Consider the following 17754-nt stretch of genomic DNA (forward strand, 5'->3'; position numbering starts at 1 on the left):
TAGATCTGTTAGGCATGCCTCCATTATTTGTTGGATTCACATTTTTTTTAAGGTTTAAGGTAGAGTGAGACGGAAAGTTCTAGCCTTTTCAGTTTTAAGTCTTCTAGACAAAATTAACATCTTCTATCTCTAGTTATTGTGTTTTTCTATCTTAACATAGTAACATGCATATTGATTCTTTAAAATAAATCATGTTTGTGCCAATAATTAAGTGGGTTCTACTTAACTTGATTCTTTAAAATAAATCATTTATATTACTCACAATAAATTTATGATTGTCTTTTTTAAAAAAAACAAAATCTTATGATTTTTTTAATTTGTATTTTTTTTTTTTTTTGTCTTCCCATTTTCACTTTATGATTACACTTTCAAAAGTTTTATAATTAAACTTTCAAAACATGGTTTATCATAAATATTCACTCAGTTCCTATGTTCATTCTCTTTTGTAAATACTCAATTAATGGGTGAAGAATGTTTTAAAAAAAACATTTTTTTGATTATATATATATATATATATATATATATATATATATATATATATATAATCTCTTGGCATCAAATCTAGTTTAATCCTATATTAATTAAGAAATGATAAACCAAGAAGAAAGAAATGTAAAAAATGAGAGGAGTATTATATATTCATAAATCAACTCGTTTCTTCCTTTAAATAATACCATATATTCAAACGGTATCATTTCCTTTCTTGACTTGTTAAAGGACTCTGAAGTGGATCTGTACATGGATTTCAAAGATGGAAGCAGACCCTAGGCAAATCAAACTATTAATAATATGCTTTTATTTTTATAATTTATGCATTTCAAGAAGACATTTCTCATGAGAGAAAGTGAATTCCAATTTCCAAGCACTCATAGGAAAGCAAAAATCCAACAGAGTAAACACAGAGAGATAAAACAATGTCTTTATGAGCATGCAGAGGAGAATGTTGAAGCATTTCTAAAATTTAATAAGAAAAAAAAATACATCTAAGATTTTTAATTAACCAACATTTTTGAACATTTTACCCTTCTTGCTAATAAACCCTAAACATTACAGGAAACTTAATCGAAGATCCAAAGGTGGATGATCCATTTCTGTACCAAATGTGTAGGAAAAAGAAGTTGGTTCCTTATATTGATCATTTCCTTGAAATCTAAGCTTCTCTGGTTGCCCTTCACTAAAGGAGTTTAATGGGAATAGTTGAAGAGTTTCAAGAACTCGTTCCGGCTCAGTAACTTGACTTATTTCTGTAAAATCTGCAAATAAAGATAAAAATAAGAAAATTAATCATTTCCAGAACTGTAAAGTTCAAACTACAAAACTCTAGTTGTAACCTAAATAGTTAAAGAAAAGGGCTATTCAGTGCATCAGGAGAGAAAAAAAAAGGTTCAAGCCTAGGTCCTTACATCTTGCAGAAGAAGAAGGATTATCTTCGCGACGAATAGTATCTTTATTTTCATCAACAGAAACTCTTCGACGTTTCTGCCTTTCTCTAGCTTTATGGTTTTGAAACCAATAAAATACATTCTTGCTTTCAATCTTGCCATAAAAACTAAGCTGAGAAGAAATCTTCTGAATCTGATCAGTGCTTGGGGTTCGGAGTCCAGACCTGAACAAGTCAGTCAAAACTTTAACTTGTTCAGAAGTTGGATTCCAACGCCCGCACTTAGTTCCAGTGCTACAATTATTACCACTGCCACCACCGCCGCGACCGCCCCCACCGCGGACTTTGTTTGTAAAACAAAAGCCTGACATTGACATTCTATCTTCCATGTTGTTATCTTCTTACTTGCTCACTGAATCTTTTTTGTCTTTGCTTTTTAGAAGTCTCTAAACTTTCTTTCTGAGCTTTCTGAACTCAAAAGATAAGACCTCGTGTGCATATATAATACAATACAAATACATATGTTTAATTTAAGGAAAAGAAAAAAAAGAAAACAAGAAATTTTTATATTCTTTTTGCACTTATCTTTTGTTATATTAAATTGGTGATCAAAGGATTATTATAGAATTAAGTTTATTATAATCTGCTTTGATTTTAGGGATTATGAAGAGATTGAATATTAATTAATTGTTAGCATTTGATCGTGCCCGGATTTTTGTGCACTGAGAGTGAAAGACAAACACAAAAGCTGCCATTGTTCGTTCAACGTATGGGTCGGCGAGCAGACAATAAGTAATTTAGTTTCACTACTTAGATTAATATAATTACTCCAATCTTGGCTTTTAAATTTTTATTTCTTGGAGTTGGATTATATGCATAGGTATGCATATAGATAATTAGATATAGGGTTTGTTTGTGTTTTTCTGTAAAGTGTGCACTTACTATAATTCCTATTATATGCATGGTTTCCCATATGGTCTTATGTTGTTACATGTAGTATTATAGAATTAGGGTAGCAATTGAATTAGTATTTTAGTGGGTTAAAAGAGATTGTTTGGTGCATACCAATTCATAAAATTTTGTGGAATTTACTTAACAATTTAAAATTTTATATTTGATACAAAGGGACATTCATTTTTAATTTTAAGGAATTGATTATATTTGGATCAAATTAGAGAAAAATTGATAGAATTTGAAAATGAACTCTAAACTAAAAAGAGTGCAAATTATGAAAATTATATATTAATTGAGATAAAATTTAGTTAAGAATAATTAAGACATGATCAAACTGTAGTCCAAAAACTAATAAGAGTCTATTTATTATTGTTTCAAAAATCTTTTAAATATTGTTGAAGAAATTAAATTTGAAATGTTGTTTAATTGTTTTTTTTTTTTTAATCTTTATAATCATAAATCTAAAAATATATTGTAATCATTCTAAAAACAATTTTTTTAATAAATAACCTTCCCTAACAAAATGCTTTGTAGCTCTACTTTTCTCATCAATTGCTATAATATTAAATAAATAATCAAATAGTTCCAACCTCAAGAGGACATGTGAGTAATCCAAACTTTGCTTTCAAGATTAGATTAGATTTAGATCATAGTAATTAATTAATTTTAAGCAAATTTAAAAAATATATAATTTTAAATGGTGCAATTAATGATATAACCTTTGCGATCATGCTAATTAATTAAGTAGACAAACATCTTAATTACCTATAATAAGTCCAACACAATTAAGACACAGTGAATAATCCAAGTTTTGTTTTTTAAACTATAGAAGATACATACAAAAGAACACAAGAATAGTTCAAATTGCTTGGATGGTGGTAAAGAAGATTGATGCAAGTGAAAAGTCAAAGTTGAAATTGTCTGATTTGGATTGGATGGTTGTGATCTAAAGTACTGACAAAGATACTGAGTTAGTTGACTATAGAAACAGCTCAGTCAAATAATGTTGAATTATGGGTGCTTTTAAGGACAATGGGAACATAAACAAGAAGACAACAAAGCCACCAAATTGAGATTTGGGAGAGACAACTCATGACCAGCAAAAAGGGAAGCAGCAGCTTGTATTTGTATTTTCTAATGTCATGTGGCTCCTGTCTTAGCCAACTAATGTCTTCTTCTTATATAGATATATGGGTTCTCCTTCAATTTTCAAAATTAGGGTTCTTAACTAAAAAGGTAGTCACTTATAGTTTATATTTGAAAAGTAAGTGAGATTTTGTAGTTTAGGACTCGTCTTTCAACTGAAAAAATTTCAAAAGTTAAATATATATTATGGAATGCAAAATCTCACTAGGGCATCTCCCATATATGGATCAAGTTAACATTTAATAGTAAACATAAATAAATTAAAATAGCTACAGATGTTTCAAAATAATACAGGTTTTAGAATAAATATTTTGATACTTTTTTTCATTAATAAAGATCGAGAGTTTATAAAGTAAATACTCATCGAGAACACTTTCTCTGTTATTAAGAAAAATATATATAAATATATATCAATCACCCTAACTCTTCGTGTTTCAATAAATGACTTAACCCAAATGAGTTTAATTATTGATTTTATGGATTTTTCTTTTATCTTTTGTTTTTCTACAAAGCTTTCTTAGGATATTAAAGTACTAATCATCAATCTATAAAACCATGATTAAATCAAAAAAAAAAAAAAATGAAATTTCCATGAAGCTCGTTAGACTTAAATAAGTTCAAATTGGCACACTTAATTACTTTTTTTCTTGAAATATATATTTTTTCTAAATTGGAAATATATGTATAGTGTTTCCACTTTCTTGTTTTCATTCGTTTTCTGTTAACTAGTGTAAAATTTAGGTGGAGTTCGAGCTTAGGGTTTCTTCAATTCCCGAGGATATTTTATTTTATAGTATAAAACTTTGTCTGTTAGCACTTTGTCATTACAGGCTGCGGTGTTCTAACTCCTAGGTATGTTTGCTTCATGTCTTTATTTATTTTATCTCTCTTGTCTTCTTGTTTATTATCAAAGTATTATGCTCTGTTTACAAACGAGCGGAAGCAAATAATTGAAAAAAAATGATAAGTACTTATTAATTTTCTTTGCTATAGTTATTTTTTACCTTTTTTGAAAGAATAAAAATATTATAATAGAAATTTAATAATTATGCCTTTATTTATATTTAAATAAATACCATTTTAGACTTTTTGTTTTTTTATTAGAATTATATATATATATATATTCAGCATCAATTAGGATTAGAATTACTACTAATAATTCAGTTCCAAGCTTATTCGTCCAACTGAAAAACACTTAACTATTGAGGAATTTTAAATTTTTTTTTTTAAAATTTATTAATTAGTTTGGGTATTTATGTAATTTATTAAAAATAAAAGTGTAATTATTACTTTCTTTCGTTGTTTTGTCTCAAATTGGAGAGAAATAAAATATATGTACCTGGATGAAAAATAAATAAAATATTGTTTCCTTTCAATATTTTCTTTTCCATTCTCAAATAAGGGAAAATATCTATACCCTAAATATTTTTTATAATTATTTATCTTCCTTTGAAAAAAAAAAAAAAAAAACTCTCATCCAAATAAAAGTTTAGAAAATTCCTATAAATATGACCATCGACTTAAATTAAAATTTCTCAATTAGACAATAAATTTATGCTCGAATTCCTTTATTTTAATACTAAAAAAATATAGCACTACATGATGGTACAATCATAATAATAAACTAATTCAAAGTAGAAATCTAAAATCTGACACATTAGCTAATTAATTTACAAATACTTATTACCAATGCAAATAAAAAAAGAAAGATATTTATCCATGAAGAGTGGCTTAAATAGTATAGCACAAGTGATTTTAATAGATGATATCTATAAAGTTAAGGTTCGATTTATAAGAATAGCACTCATAGGAAGGGATAATAATAACAAAAAAAAACCCGAAAGAAGAATAATGTCCTACACAAAAGGTATGGGATATATAAAAAATTTTTAAAAAAAAAAAAAAAAGAAAGAAGAAGAAGAGACTTTTTGTTTAAATCTCAACTAGTTATAATTAAAATTTACTAAATAATAATACTTCTTCATATAGTGTACACATTTCCAAAGAAAAAAAAAAGAAATATTGAACTAAAAATTCATTTGTTATCATTTAACATATGCATAATTAATAATAGAAGAGGCACTTTCTATTTCTGAGTGTGAGAAGAGAGAGAGAGCCTAAGCTCCGACAAACATGAACCGAAAAATGATATTCAGTGGAGGCTGCAAGAGAAATATAAGGCACGCGTGAAATCTAGGCCACCTATTATCTACAGACCCACTTTTACTATCCATCTCCTTTTCTTAAATCTTGTCTTCCACACCACTTTCTCATTTTTTAACTAATATAAATAAATAAATGTAGTGGAAGATGAGTAAAAACAGAGCTCCCGGACATGATGGAAAAAGAAAAGGAACATAAACAGATTAAAACACTCATTGCAGGATTCCAATCATGGAATGGAAGATTAAGATATGCCAATTGCCAAACAGTCACTTTGCAATCTCTGCAACAAATTATGGGACCTGTTTCTCTAGTGGAGATCATTGAGGGGCTCAGCTTTACTGTGCATGTTACAGTCCTCTTATGCTGTGTTTGGCACTTAACTATTTGATGCATATGACACTTGTTCATTCGTGTAATTATAACCAAATAGAAAAATAAATTTTTGTGCGTTGAACATGTTTAAGACACTTTGATAAATCCTTTTAGTAATAAACAATTTTTTATTGTACAATAATTAAATATAAAATTAGCATTAAAAAATTAGAATCAAATTAAAAGATATTTTTGTTAAGTTGATTAACATATAAATAACATTTTGTTTATAGATATTTTTTAATTTTTATAATCTTTTACTGCGAATGTTTTGTTACGTATGTACTGTGTACTGTAGTAAATACATAATTTTTCATACGGCTAATACCTCCATAACTTTATATACTGTTTTTAAAGTAATAATATAAGATGATAGTTCAAAATATTAATTGCTTATGAGTCGGTCTTAATAAAACCATTTCGTATACTATCAGTTATTGCTGGCAGACAAGTCATCACAAAATTGGGTTGGAAAGTGACAACGAAATCAACAAATTGTATCTTAGAAATAGCATCATCCTGCAAATACTATCGTCTTTGATAAACATTTTAAACTCTACTTCAGTCACAAAGCTATGCTATGAGAAGCCTATAACAGCAAAATTTAACAATTTTGCATTTGCAGTGCCCGTCCCCAATGCATTAAAATCAAAAGTTGGTGACAAGAATTGACAGATTTCTTGCAACACGATGCATACAAATACCATCACAGAACTTTCTGAGAACACTTCTCAGCGAAGGGAAAGATAGAAATTAAAATAGATAACGAAATGGCATTCTCACAATAATGTGCAAAAATGGATGATTTAACATTAACTTCCCCAAGTGAATGATAATGAAAGAGTTAACCATTACAACGGCAACCTCAGATAAAATTGTGCGCAACCTACCTATTCAAAATCAATACAAACTTATGGCCAACTCCTCAAGCTTAATGATGCGTTAAACAGGCAAAAAAAACCCCCAATAAAATTGACCGTGAATTCAACCAGTCGATATAAATTAGAGGATCTGAGCAGCTGTGTTCAACTTTTCTGCTAAGCTTAACTGTGTCCTTGTGATGCTTGACAAATATAGCAAGAGTAAATGATCCTGTAAGAACATAGAGAAAGCAGAGCAGGGGAAGGTGTCAAAAAAACAAAAAAAGCCAATAAGATATTGTTGATCAAAGTTAAAACACGACTAAATAAGATCCAACAACAAAGATCGTATAGTTAACCAACAAATTTTTACACACAGAAGAAATCCCTTTTCATCTAAGCAGATAAATAAATGGTGCAAGTCCATCTTTATATAATTAAGTTCATAAACTTCATTTCCGGATGTTTTATAGCAACATAATCATTACCTGAAGACTGTCATTCACCAGCTTATCAAAAGCTGATGGTGGAAATTTTGGAAGGGAGGCTACAGTCTCTGATATAAGTCGACCTATGCTACTATCTGGAGCTGCACGCCCTTCCTGAGAAGAAAATTTGCATTATCCCACATTTAAAAGAAAAGAAAGGTATAAACCAAACGTGTCAACAGCAGCATCTTACTCACCACCACATCATCAACATATTTGTGAACATCATCTATAAGAGCTAGTAGCCGCTGCATTGAGGCTTCCATTCCTTCCAAATCACTAGGGATTTTGTCAACCATTGGAGTCTTTAGGATATCAACTACAATTATTAAGGTCCCAGTCAAACCGCATTAGACACCCAAATACCATCTTATACACAGCAAATAAAAAGCTTGGACATAACCAACATCAAGAGAAAGACTCTGAATATGTGACAAGGATGTGAAAACAGTTTCTGACATGAATGAAAATAAAATGATAAGAACATGTAGCTAAGAAAATCTAATTTAGACATATTGATTACCTTGAACTACTAGCATAACGATTTTGTTTTTTAATTTGTTTCACTGAGGTTTGGTTGGTTGAAGTCATGGAAACTAGTTTCAAAATCAGTCTGAAATGCCTATAAAGAAGGGTATCCTTTTCGGAAAATTAGGTTGATCAATGTTTTTCTCTACATATGTATATCCCTTTTTTTGGGCATAATTTGACCTAATAACTCATAATTCATTTCCTTGAGTTTCAAGTTTTCCATCAGTTGCAAGTTCAGTAACATCCAGAGAGATAATTGATTCTCAGTGAAAAGCAAATAAATCAGGACAATGATTAACTATTGATCTTTTTGTTTTCTTTTTTAAACCAACAAAAGAAGCTGCATCCAAGGTAAAAGCCGTATAAGAGAAAACAGTTGCAAAAAATTTGAATTTCATAGACGCCATTACCAACTCAATGTAAAGATGTTGTTATGGTATCAATGCTTTCAAAATTTGAAGACCGACAATCAGTAAAAGTTAATTCACTTGCAAAGCATCTATAGACAACAATCAAACAGTAACATAACAGATGGGCAAAGTTTTTCCTATAAACAAAGAAATTTTCAGAAAATATACATACATCCAACTCGCTCGGCTTCCACCATGCGAAGATCAACAGGAATTTCTTGAAACTGTGCAGCAAGTTGACGATCTCCAAGAGATAAATTAACAGAAACATATGCCTTAATGGTGCCCTCTCCATTGCTGAATCCTGTATCCACCGTAAGATGAATAGGGTTGGGAACTTCTCTAGAATAGAATTCATGGATCAAGGCACTTCCACCGGTGACTCCAAACCCAGTTGAATACCTGAACACAGATACTGAAGCATAAGAACAGACCAATTCTTAAAAACATCAAATCCCATACAATAAATTTAATACTTCATGAAAATGCATGGACATATTTATGGGTTCACAGAGTATCGTAACATCATCAAGGCCAAAGGTTGAAACAAAACATATCACATAATAGATATTTCATCGCTAACAGTCTACAGGAAATATGGCCCTCCTACTGCAGTTTATTAATGTATTTATCTTAAATATATGAAAACAAAAAAGAAATTAATAAATGAGATTTACCATCCAACAATAACTTCTTTTGGATTTACTTTTTGGTGAGACAACAACATATTATGATGATAATCAATATCCAGAGCAACCTGCAGCAATTACAAACGGGAAGATAAAATTTAACTATAAAGAAAATAGAAAGGGAACTGAAAGAAAAAAGGGTTGAGAGAAGCTCAAGTTCATATTAGCTCGATCTTTTTTTCATTGGTGATAATATTAGCTGAACTTTTTTCATTCCGTACCCAAGTGATTAGTCAGCAGTTCCAAAATTGTTTTTTTCTGTCGTTTTTATTTTTTTCACAATCCAAAGGTTCAAAACTAGACATCATATAATTTCAAGATTTCCACAGTGCTAAAATACCAAGTATCTTTCAGCAGTGGATAAAACTTATTTTATAAACTTCCACGCACTGCAAATTTTTGCATTGCTCAATAAACTATGAACTCACCTAGTTATCTGCTAAGCATGCAACGTTTAAATATGTGGTTTCAACCTTTACTCTCATAATCTAAACTAGCATTGAACACCATACGCAATAGGCAGAATCCCCAAAAGACAAACTAGAACTACTTTAGCTATAATAATACTGGTTCCTTACTGTAAGTAGTCCGACTCAATAATTTATAAGGACCATAAAATAAGCGCAAATTCCACAAAAATTAAAATAAAAAGTCGCGAAGGGAGATCGGAAACCTGATCGGAGGATTCATTATGAGGAACGGCATAAGAGTTACGGATGTCGACGGTACCATCAGGTAGGACGGAGCCGAGAAGCGTGCCAATAACCCGCTCAGCTTGGTCAGGCCGCCTAACATAGCAATCGCAGATGTTGAAGATCACCAAAGGGTGAACTTTCGCCGACAGGCTCATCGACGATGGTTGTAGGACGGTATGCTCGCTCGCCGCCATTCTCCGATCTCAATCGAGCCGCGAAATAGCGAGAGAGCGCTCTAGGGTTTTCGAGGAGAGGGAATGGGAGAGATTCTGTTGTTTTTGTTTTTGTTTGATAGTAAGTGTTATTGGGCCGCTACTCGCTTATAAAGAAACATGGGCCCAATTAGAGCCTTTCTGGGATTTGTTCAAACAATATAACTCGATGATTATCTAATTTTTTATTTAGTGATTCATAATCTTAAGTCACATAACATAAAGTTTAAAATATTAATTAACCTCTATAATTAATAAAAAAATATAAAAATATAAATCTATATAAATATTTTTCTCTCATGTTAAAAAAAAAAAAAAAAACAATTTTTTTGCTATAAGAGGGAGCATTACGGTTTAAGTTTCTGCTAAAATTTCATTTCACATTAACTACGATTTTATAATATTTGCAGAATATTTAGAACATATTTATTTTCAGAAAATAATTTACTTTTAAAAATATTTTTCAAAATAAATGTTTTAAAATAATTCATTATTTTTATTTGGTTACAACATTAAAAATTGATCAAAGATATTAAAGTTTTCAATTTATGAGAATATAAAATTATTTAAAATTATAGAAAATTTATATTTTAAATTTTATTATTAAATATGAGAAAAATGCAGAAATTATATATTGTGGTTGGTATGCGATATGCCGATACCTGTGGTGGTAGTCATTGATGGCCAATGGAAAGCAATGACTAGTGATTATTAGAGGTGATCCATAATATTAATGACGAGCATATTAAAAAAAATGTATTTATAAGTTTATAATATATGTGTCAATATTTAAAAAATAAATTAGTTTTCTATTTGACTAGAAAAATATTTTTATTTGACTAATTTTACAAAGTAGCTAAACATTAAAAGAGATTACACGTGTAAGATAAAGACATGACCCAACTTTTATTAAAGCCATAACAAATTTAATAAAAACATATTAATCCATATGTCTCACGTATGCACACTCTTAAGCAATTAATATCTAATATCTTGTTAAATGACTAGTTTTGTTTCAAGATTATTAATTAAGCACAATTTCCTCACACTTGCATACATTATGAATTATTATACTTATTTCAAAGTTAAATTTTAAAACTTGTGCAACAAAAAGATGATCTGGATCGATGAAATTTGAGTGATGAAAACTTTGCTTCGATTTTTTAGATTTTGTTTTATTTATTGTTGTGGAAAGAATATGTTACAATCTAGGAAATTGATAAATTTCATTATAGCATAATTTTTACCATTTTGAAAGGGAAAGAAATTTAAAATCAAAGTTGAAATTTTCCAATTCCATCATTTCTTATTAAATAATGAAACTTATCACTTAATTTTATTATAAAAATACTCTCCAAATCCAATTATTTTATCTTTTAACCGGTGATTACCTAATACGGCTTAGAGTTTAATTACAGTTAAGGTTTTTCGTCCTTCTTTACAAATGTGTTTAGCGAGGTTGAAACCAAAAGCTCTTCCCACATATCTAGCCTTGTTGCCAACTGAGCCACAATCCATATGTTTTAATTTAATTATTTTAATGATAATGCATGATTAGTTTTGAGCCAAAAATAGACCCCCGTCTGCAATTTGAGAATCTCTGTTGAACTGTATATCTACCTACTGCAATTTATATATATAATTTCAGAATAATGATGTAATATGACACTGACTGCATATTTGGAATATGCTGTAAATTAAATTCTAGATCCTTTCCATCAATACTAAAAATTATTATTGTTATTGGAGTGAGTTTTCAATCATCATCCATCAATAATGTACATATAATATAATAAGATCTTTGATGTAATTTGTTCATCTGATTTGTGTAATATATATATATATATATATATATATATATATATATATATATATATATATATATATATAACTTTCTAATATATTAGAATATTAGAACTTTCTGATATTCTATTTCAGATCCTATCTTAGAAGAGATTAATGTATATATAACATACTTCCTTTCATTTCCTAGTAGCCAACTTATAGTCTTTTAAGCATGAACCTTATTTGGTTTAAATGAATTTAATTTATAGGATCCATTTATAAATAATAAAATCCAATAGTTAATACAATTGCTCAGGGAATTATCATGGTTAATGGGACTAGTTGTTCATTAATTTTTTTTAGTGTAGGTGTAATTTCTCTCGAATCGTACAGCATAAAGGTGTGTTTCTCGATATCAAATTTATATTATTATCCTTATAAAGATTGAGTTTACCTCTCGGAAGCTGAAGTTATTTATTAAACTTTTCACCAAAAAACAAAAGTTCAATATGAGATGTAGAAATTAGCTCAATAACTTTTTTAAATTGATGGTCAAAACACCGAACATAGTTTTTTATAGTCTTTAATATCATAGCGTTTGAACTAATTTTTAGATATTAAAATAACATTTTATAAAAAATTAACCTTATAAAGTTTATATTTTAACATTTTATAAAAAACTAATCAAACAGCTATCAGCTAATAATTATTAAAATAATTAAATTTGCCGAAAACACCTTTTGAATCTCTAGTTTTTTTATATATATAATTAACTAATTAAAAACTTATATGCTAAACACTGTTAAAACAGTTAATAACTATCAAAACAATTAATTTTGCTTTTAATATCTAGCTATTCTTTCGATCAGGACCTGTAACCTAACTTTGATACCAATCATTACTATATTATATACTTTTGAGTATAATTTTATCTAACCCTATCTGGCACAGGAAATAACAAAAGACTATAATTAAAAGAAAGTATTAAGTATTATTATCATCTTCATCTAGCATTAGCTTCAATAATTAACCTTATCTCTAATCTTGTGATGATAAAGAAAAGGACAATGGAAAGAAGCAAAGCCTTATCATCAAGAGCTACCTAATCCCGCATCACACATGACAAAAGGTTTAAATTATAACATAAAAGAAGAAAAATAAAAATTCCCAAATGGTCAATTATTATAATTTTAGAGCATGAGCTAAGAGGGAGTAGGTTTTTGGTCGGTAACAAGAAAATGACATTCCACAATTCACAACCATACACATATGATACATATAGTCCACCTTCTTAAGATGGACCCCATCACTCACGAACCCAACTTCCCTTCCTCAAATAAAAAAGAAGAAGGTAAATAAAAGGATCCTTAAAGAAAAAGTATGCATAATACTATTATTACATGTGCTTAGATAAGTAGATAATCAAACATAGAAAATGACATAAACTGAGCTTGATCTTTATCTTGAAAATATAAAACGGCCACAAACATATATGCATCAATCATGATCACTTTTTGAAAGGAATGGCTCTGATCACAACTTGGTGATACAGAGCGGCAAGTGCTGCTCCGATGAATGGACCCACCCAGAAAATCCACTGCAAAATCAAACAAATCCATCGATCACTCGATCAACAAGCATATTAATAATTAACAATATTAATAGAACTCAACAATGGGCTCTGTAATTACTAGGGTTTAAACAGAAAGACTTACATGGTCATCCCAGCCCTGGTCCTTGTTGAAGATGATTGCTGCACCAAGACTACGAGCTGGGTTGATACCAGTTCCTGTGATTGGGATTGTAGCCAAGTGCACCAAGAACACGGCGAACCCAATTGGCAATGGTGCCAAAATCTGACCACAATTTACATAATCATCAATACATGTATTAAAAACATAGGAATTGATGTGGAAGAAGTTAAACATAAGGTTAAACATAAGGGACTTACAGGAACATGGGAGTCTCTGGCATTACGTTTGGCATCAGTAGCAGAGAAGACAGTGTAGACAAGGACGAAGGTACCGACAATCTCAGCGCCAAGGCCATCACCTTTGGTGTAACCAGGAGCAACACTGTTAGCACCACCACCCAACAAAGTATATTGTTTACGCCCTTCAAATCCTTTCACAACTCCAGCACCGCAGATAGCTCCAAGGCACTGCATAACCATGTAGTATATAGCCCTTGTCAAGGACAATTTTCTTGCCAAGAACAGCCCGAAGGTCACCGCCGGATTTATGTGTCCTCCTGCACAAACAGAAAAAAAAGAGTTATTACCAAATTTTGTTTTCTGTAAGCAAAAACGTTGACCAAACGGCAAAAGTGGACGAACCTGAAATACCAGCAGTACAGTATACAAGAGCGAAAATCATTCCACCAAAAGCCCAAGCAATTCCTTGAATACCCACAGTTGAACACTTGGTAGGAGCTTTAACCACGCCCATAACTGTCAAAACTGATATGTACAAGAACAAGAAAGTGGCTATAAACTCTGCAATACCAGCTCTGTAAAAAGACCATGAAGTAAGCTCAGTCGGCTCGAAAAGTGGCGCCGGTGGTGGTTCAGTGTAATCTTTGTCATCTTGGCTCTGAGCAGCCGTGCCAATGGGTTGTGTCTCTCTGAACTTGTTAGCTCCCAATCTAACATCTTCTTCCTTGCCCTCCATAGCTAATAGCTGTGTACTTTCTGCTTAGCCCAAAAAATGGCAAATTATAGAGAGAGAGATTTCTTGTGAGTGACCGTTTGATCTGTGGCAGTGGAGAGTGAGTCTACGGTGATTCATTATATAGTAAAAGTGGTGGGGCCTAATGACTGTATTTAATTGAAAATTGTAAGTTATCTTGTGGCCGACCAATCATTTTCCGGTAGTCTCTAATTGGTATTTTATTATTTTAAATGAAATGACGATACTACCCTGAGAAATGTTTGGTGAAAACGACATAGGATTGTATAGTGTAATTCATAGTTGGCGCAAGGGTGGCCACATGTTAGTATAATTGAATTGGTGATGTTTGATTAAACCACCGTCCATCTCTCAATAATGTAGTGGTGGGCTAAAGACAACAAGTGAATTGAACAGAAGAGAGGAGAAGAGAAGAAAAAGAGTAGTTTTGAAAGTTTAATTTTGGAAATTTTGGACCAATTTCTTTCCATATGATTGGCTAAAATTGTAGAATTTGTGATATTTTATAATCCTGTTACAGCTCAAGAAGATTTTAATTACAATTTTTATACACATTATATGTTGCATTAGGGATCCGTTTATGGGCAATTCAGCTTAACAAGGATAGAAATTACGCATTTAATAGAAATTGGGTAATCTTAAACATGTATTTTGTCACTCTAACTTGGTAATCCGGATTTACACAGCCCCAATGCTAAGATAAAGTTATCAGCATAAATATAGGGGTGGCCACGGTTCCAGAATCGAACCAAAAATTAACGGTTTTGATTACGGTTTGAAACCGAGCTGTTCCAGTTTCGTTTCCTCAATGGTTTCAAAATCGACGGTTTTGGCCGGTTCTCCAACCGATTTTCCGTCGATTCTAGCCGATTTTGAACGTTTCGGTCAAAATCTCCCTTTTTCCTAGGAGTCTCACAGATTGACAATACCATTACTATGTTTTTTTTCTCTTGAACGACTAGTGTTGCATAACATTGACCATGTTAATTATTTTTATAATGCTTAATTATTAGATTAAAGGTATTTGTAAATAGAAAAAATAATGTTCAACTTATTCGTACAATTGATGACTGATTCATACCGAATAGGTAATTTTGTAGGTGTTTGGTAAGCTTTTTAATCTACAATTAATAGCTGCTAATGTGATTATTATATTATTTGAACTCCATTAATCTTAGAAAAATAATAATTAATAAAATTTTAAAATTAAAATTTTATAATTACTTTATTTATAGTTATTTAAAAGTAATAATTTTTATAATATATTATTTAAAATTTAATTAATTTTTATTTATATAATACAATAGAATAAAAATAATAATATATTTAATTTAAAAATATACATTATACATAATAATGTATAAAAAAATAATTTTATTTAATAGTCGTTTACATTTTAACAATAACCGATATCAAAATTTTATCACCAACATTTATTAGTCACACCAGCCATTAGACACCAGCTATTAGCTATCGTCATTAGCTATTCGTTAATATAAACAACTAAAACAAACGGGATCAAAATGTAAATTAAAGAAACTTATAGAATTTTAAATTTTAATACGATTTATTTTCAATTTTTATAAAGTGTGAGAACAATATTTTATAAAAATCATCTTAATATCTCTAAAATTATCATATTTATCTATTAAATTCAGTACTTTTTATTACAATCCTGTTACGGATTTTAATTACAATTTTTATACACATTATATGTTGCATAATGTTGCATTGGGGATCCGTTTACGGGCAATTCAGCTTAATAAAGATAGAAATTACGCATTTAATAGAAATTAGGTAATCTTAAACATGTATTTTGTCACTCTAACTTGGTAATCCGGATTTACGCAGCCCCAATGCTAAGATAAAGTTATCAGCATAAATATGACTCAAGGTAAAGAGTAAATAGCAATTTTATTACAAGTGACAATTTTCCAAAAGAAGAATACCAATTTCCAAATTGACTTACACTAGGAGTTGGTTCGTCCTGTCCTGGGTCCATGGCTGCCGACCTTTTTTTCGGCTGTACAATCTACTACAGCTTGTCACATGTGCCGCGTGCTTATTTTGGGACATGTGGCTAACAGAAAATTGCGTTACACTTAAAACCACAAATTCACTGCCACGTTAGTGCTTTTATGCTGACAACATTGGGCTTCACAATCTTGTGAAACGTTTTCCCAAAAATATTTGCTGGTTGAGCTGTCCTTATGAATTTGAGCAGTAATTTAACTCTTCAATTTTAACCCCAAAAAAATTCTTTCACCCTAATTTTACCTTTTACACCTTTTTACATTAAAAATAATAATTTTCAAATTTTTTAATTTTTTTATGCAACATATTAATTTAGTATATGGTTAATAATTTTTAAATTAATAATTCTTAATTATTCAACACATATTTAATAGATCAAATTTTATAAATTAAAGTGTCAAATAAATATATAATATCTAGTTTTATAAGTTAAATTATTTAATATATAAGAGTAAAGGTTGAAATTATTATAAAATTCATTGTGAAACTACAATAATGAATTTTCATATTGAGCCGATACTAGCTACTACTCAAAAGTTAATTTTATTTTTTATAAATAACGTTCCATCTGTCTTAAAATATAAATAGTTTTTTTAGTGATTATTTTGTCTTAAAATATAAGTCATTTTAAGTATTTTAAGGAGTAATAAATAATATTTTCCAATGTTACCATTGTTGATATTAGATACAATAAATATTTTACTCCCTTTGTCCCAAAATATAAGTGATTTTTTGTTTGTTATTTTGTCTCAAAATATAAATCGTTTTGTATATTTCAAAAAATAATAAATGATGTTTTTTCAATATTACCCTTGTTTACACTAAATATAAGAAATACTTCATAAACAACTATTAGTTTTGAGATAAAATGATCGTTTGATCAATTACTCTTGAGTTTATTATAATTAAAAGAATTAATTACTTCCTTAATTCTTGTGCAAAAACTTTAAAAGTCTTATATTTTGAAATAGATAGAGTAATAAATAACTATTGATTTTGTGATAAATATAATTTGGTCAAACTATCTTTAGTTTTATTATAATTTAGAAGAATTAATTGCTTCTTTTAAGTCTTATGCAAAAATTTTAAACGATTTATATTTTGAGACATAAATTTTTTTTTTTTTTTTGAAAAATTTAACAAGTCAAAGCTAAAACTTATTTATGAATTTGATCCTAAAAAGGTGAATATATATAATTGTGAATTATAAATGAGTAAATCTCGAGTTTGAACTTGATTTTTAAACTTAAATTAAATTTAAATTCAATAATAATTGACGTGCTAAACTTATTTATAATTCTAGCTATTATCATTTTGTAATATTGTATTATTGTTGGTCATCTT

The 17754-nt window shown here is 29.5% G+C and overlaps 3 protein-coding genes across 4 annotated transcripts; all 3 read right to left on the reverse strand.

Annotated features, from left to right (window-relative positions):
• Positions 1–966: 966 nt before the first annotated feature.
• LOC105646557 (WUSCHEL-related homeobox 5) lies at positions 967–1822 on the reverse strand. The gene is made up of 2 exons (XM_012232425.4): positions 1404–1822; positions 967–1253 (listed from the first exon to the last, which is right to left on the reverse strand). The coding sequence occupies exons 1-2, from the start codon at positions 1768–1770 to the stop codon at positions 1048–1050; spliced, it is 573 nt and encodes a 190-aa protein (XP_012087815.1). The 5' UTR covers positions 1771–1822; the 3' UTR covers positions 967–1047.
• Positions 1823–6809: 4987 nt separating this feature from the next.
• EIF2 (eukaryotic translation initiation factor 2) lies at positions 6810–9984 on the reverse strand. Its single transcript, XM_012232415.4, has 6 exons — positions 9671–9984; positions 8986–9065; positions 8481–8710; positions 7565–7686; positions 7368–7481; positions 6810–7111 (listed from the first exon to the last, which is right to left on the reverse strand). Exons 1-6 carry the CDS (start codon positions 9884–9886, stop codon positions 7022–7024), a joined length of 852 nt encoding a protein of 283 aa, XP_012087805.1. The 5' UTR covers positions 9887–9984; the 3' UTR covers positions 6810–7021.
• Positions 9985–12906: 2922 nt separating this feature from the next.
• On the reverse strand, positions 12907–14466 carry PIP1 (probable aquaporin PIP-type 7a). Of its 2 annotated transcripts, none has more exons than XM_012232406.3 (4): positions 14025–14466; positions 13641–13939; positions 13405–13545; positions 12907–13286 (listed from the first exon to the last, which is right to left on the reverse strand). In XM_012232406.3, the coding sequence occupies exons 1-4, from the start codon at positions 14356–14358 to the stop codon at positions 13197–13199; spliced, it is 864 nt and encodes a 287-aa protein (XP_012087796.1). In that variant the 5' UTR covers positions 14359–14466; the 3' UTR covers positions 12907–13196.
• Between the last annotated feature and the right edge of the window lie 3288 nt (positions 14467–17754).

This window comes from Jatropha curcas, chromosome 6 (assembly GCF_041381405.1).
Source record: "Jatropha curcas cultivar XTBG-Jc1 chromosome 6, XTBG_Jcur_1.0, whole genome shotgun sequence".
Lineage (NCBI taxonomy): Eukaryota > Viridiplantae > Streptophyta > Magnoliopsida > Malpighiales > Euphorbiaceae > Jatropha > Jatropha curcas.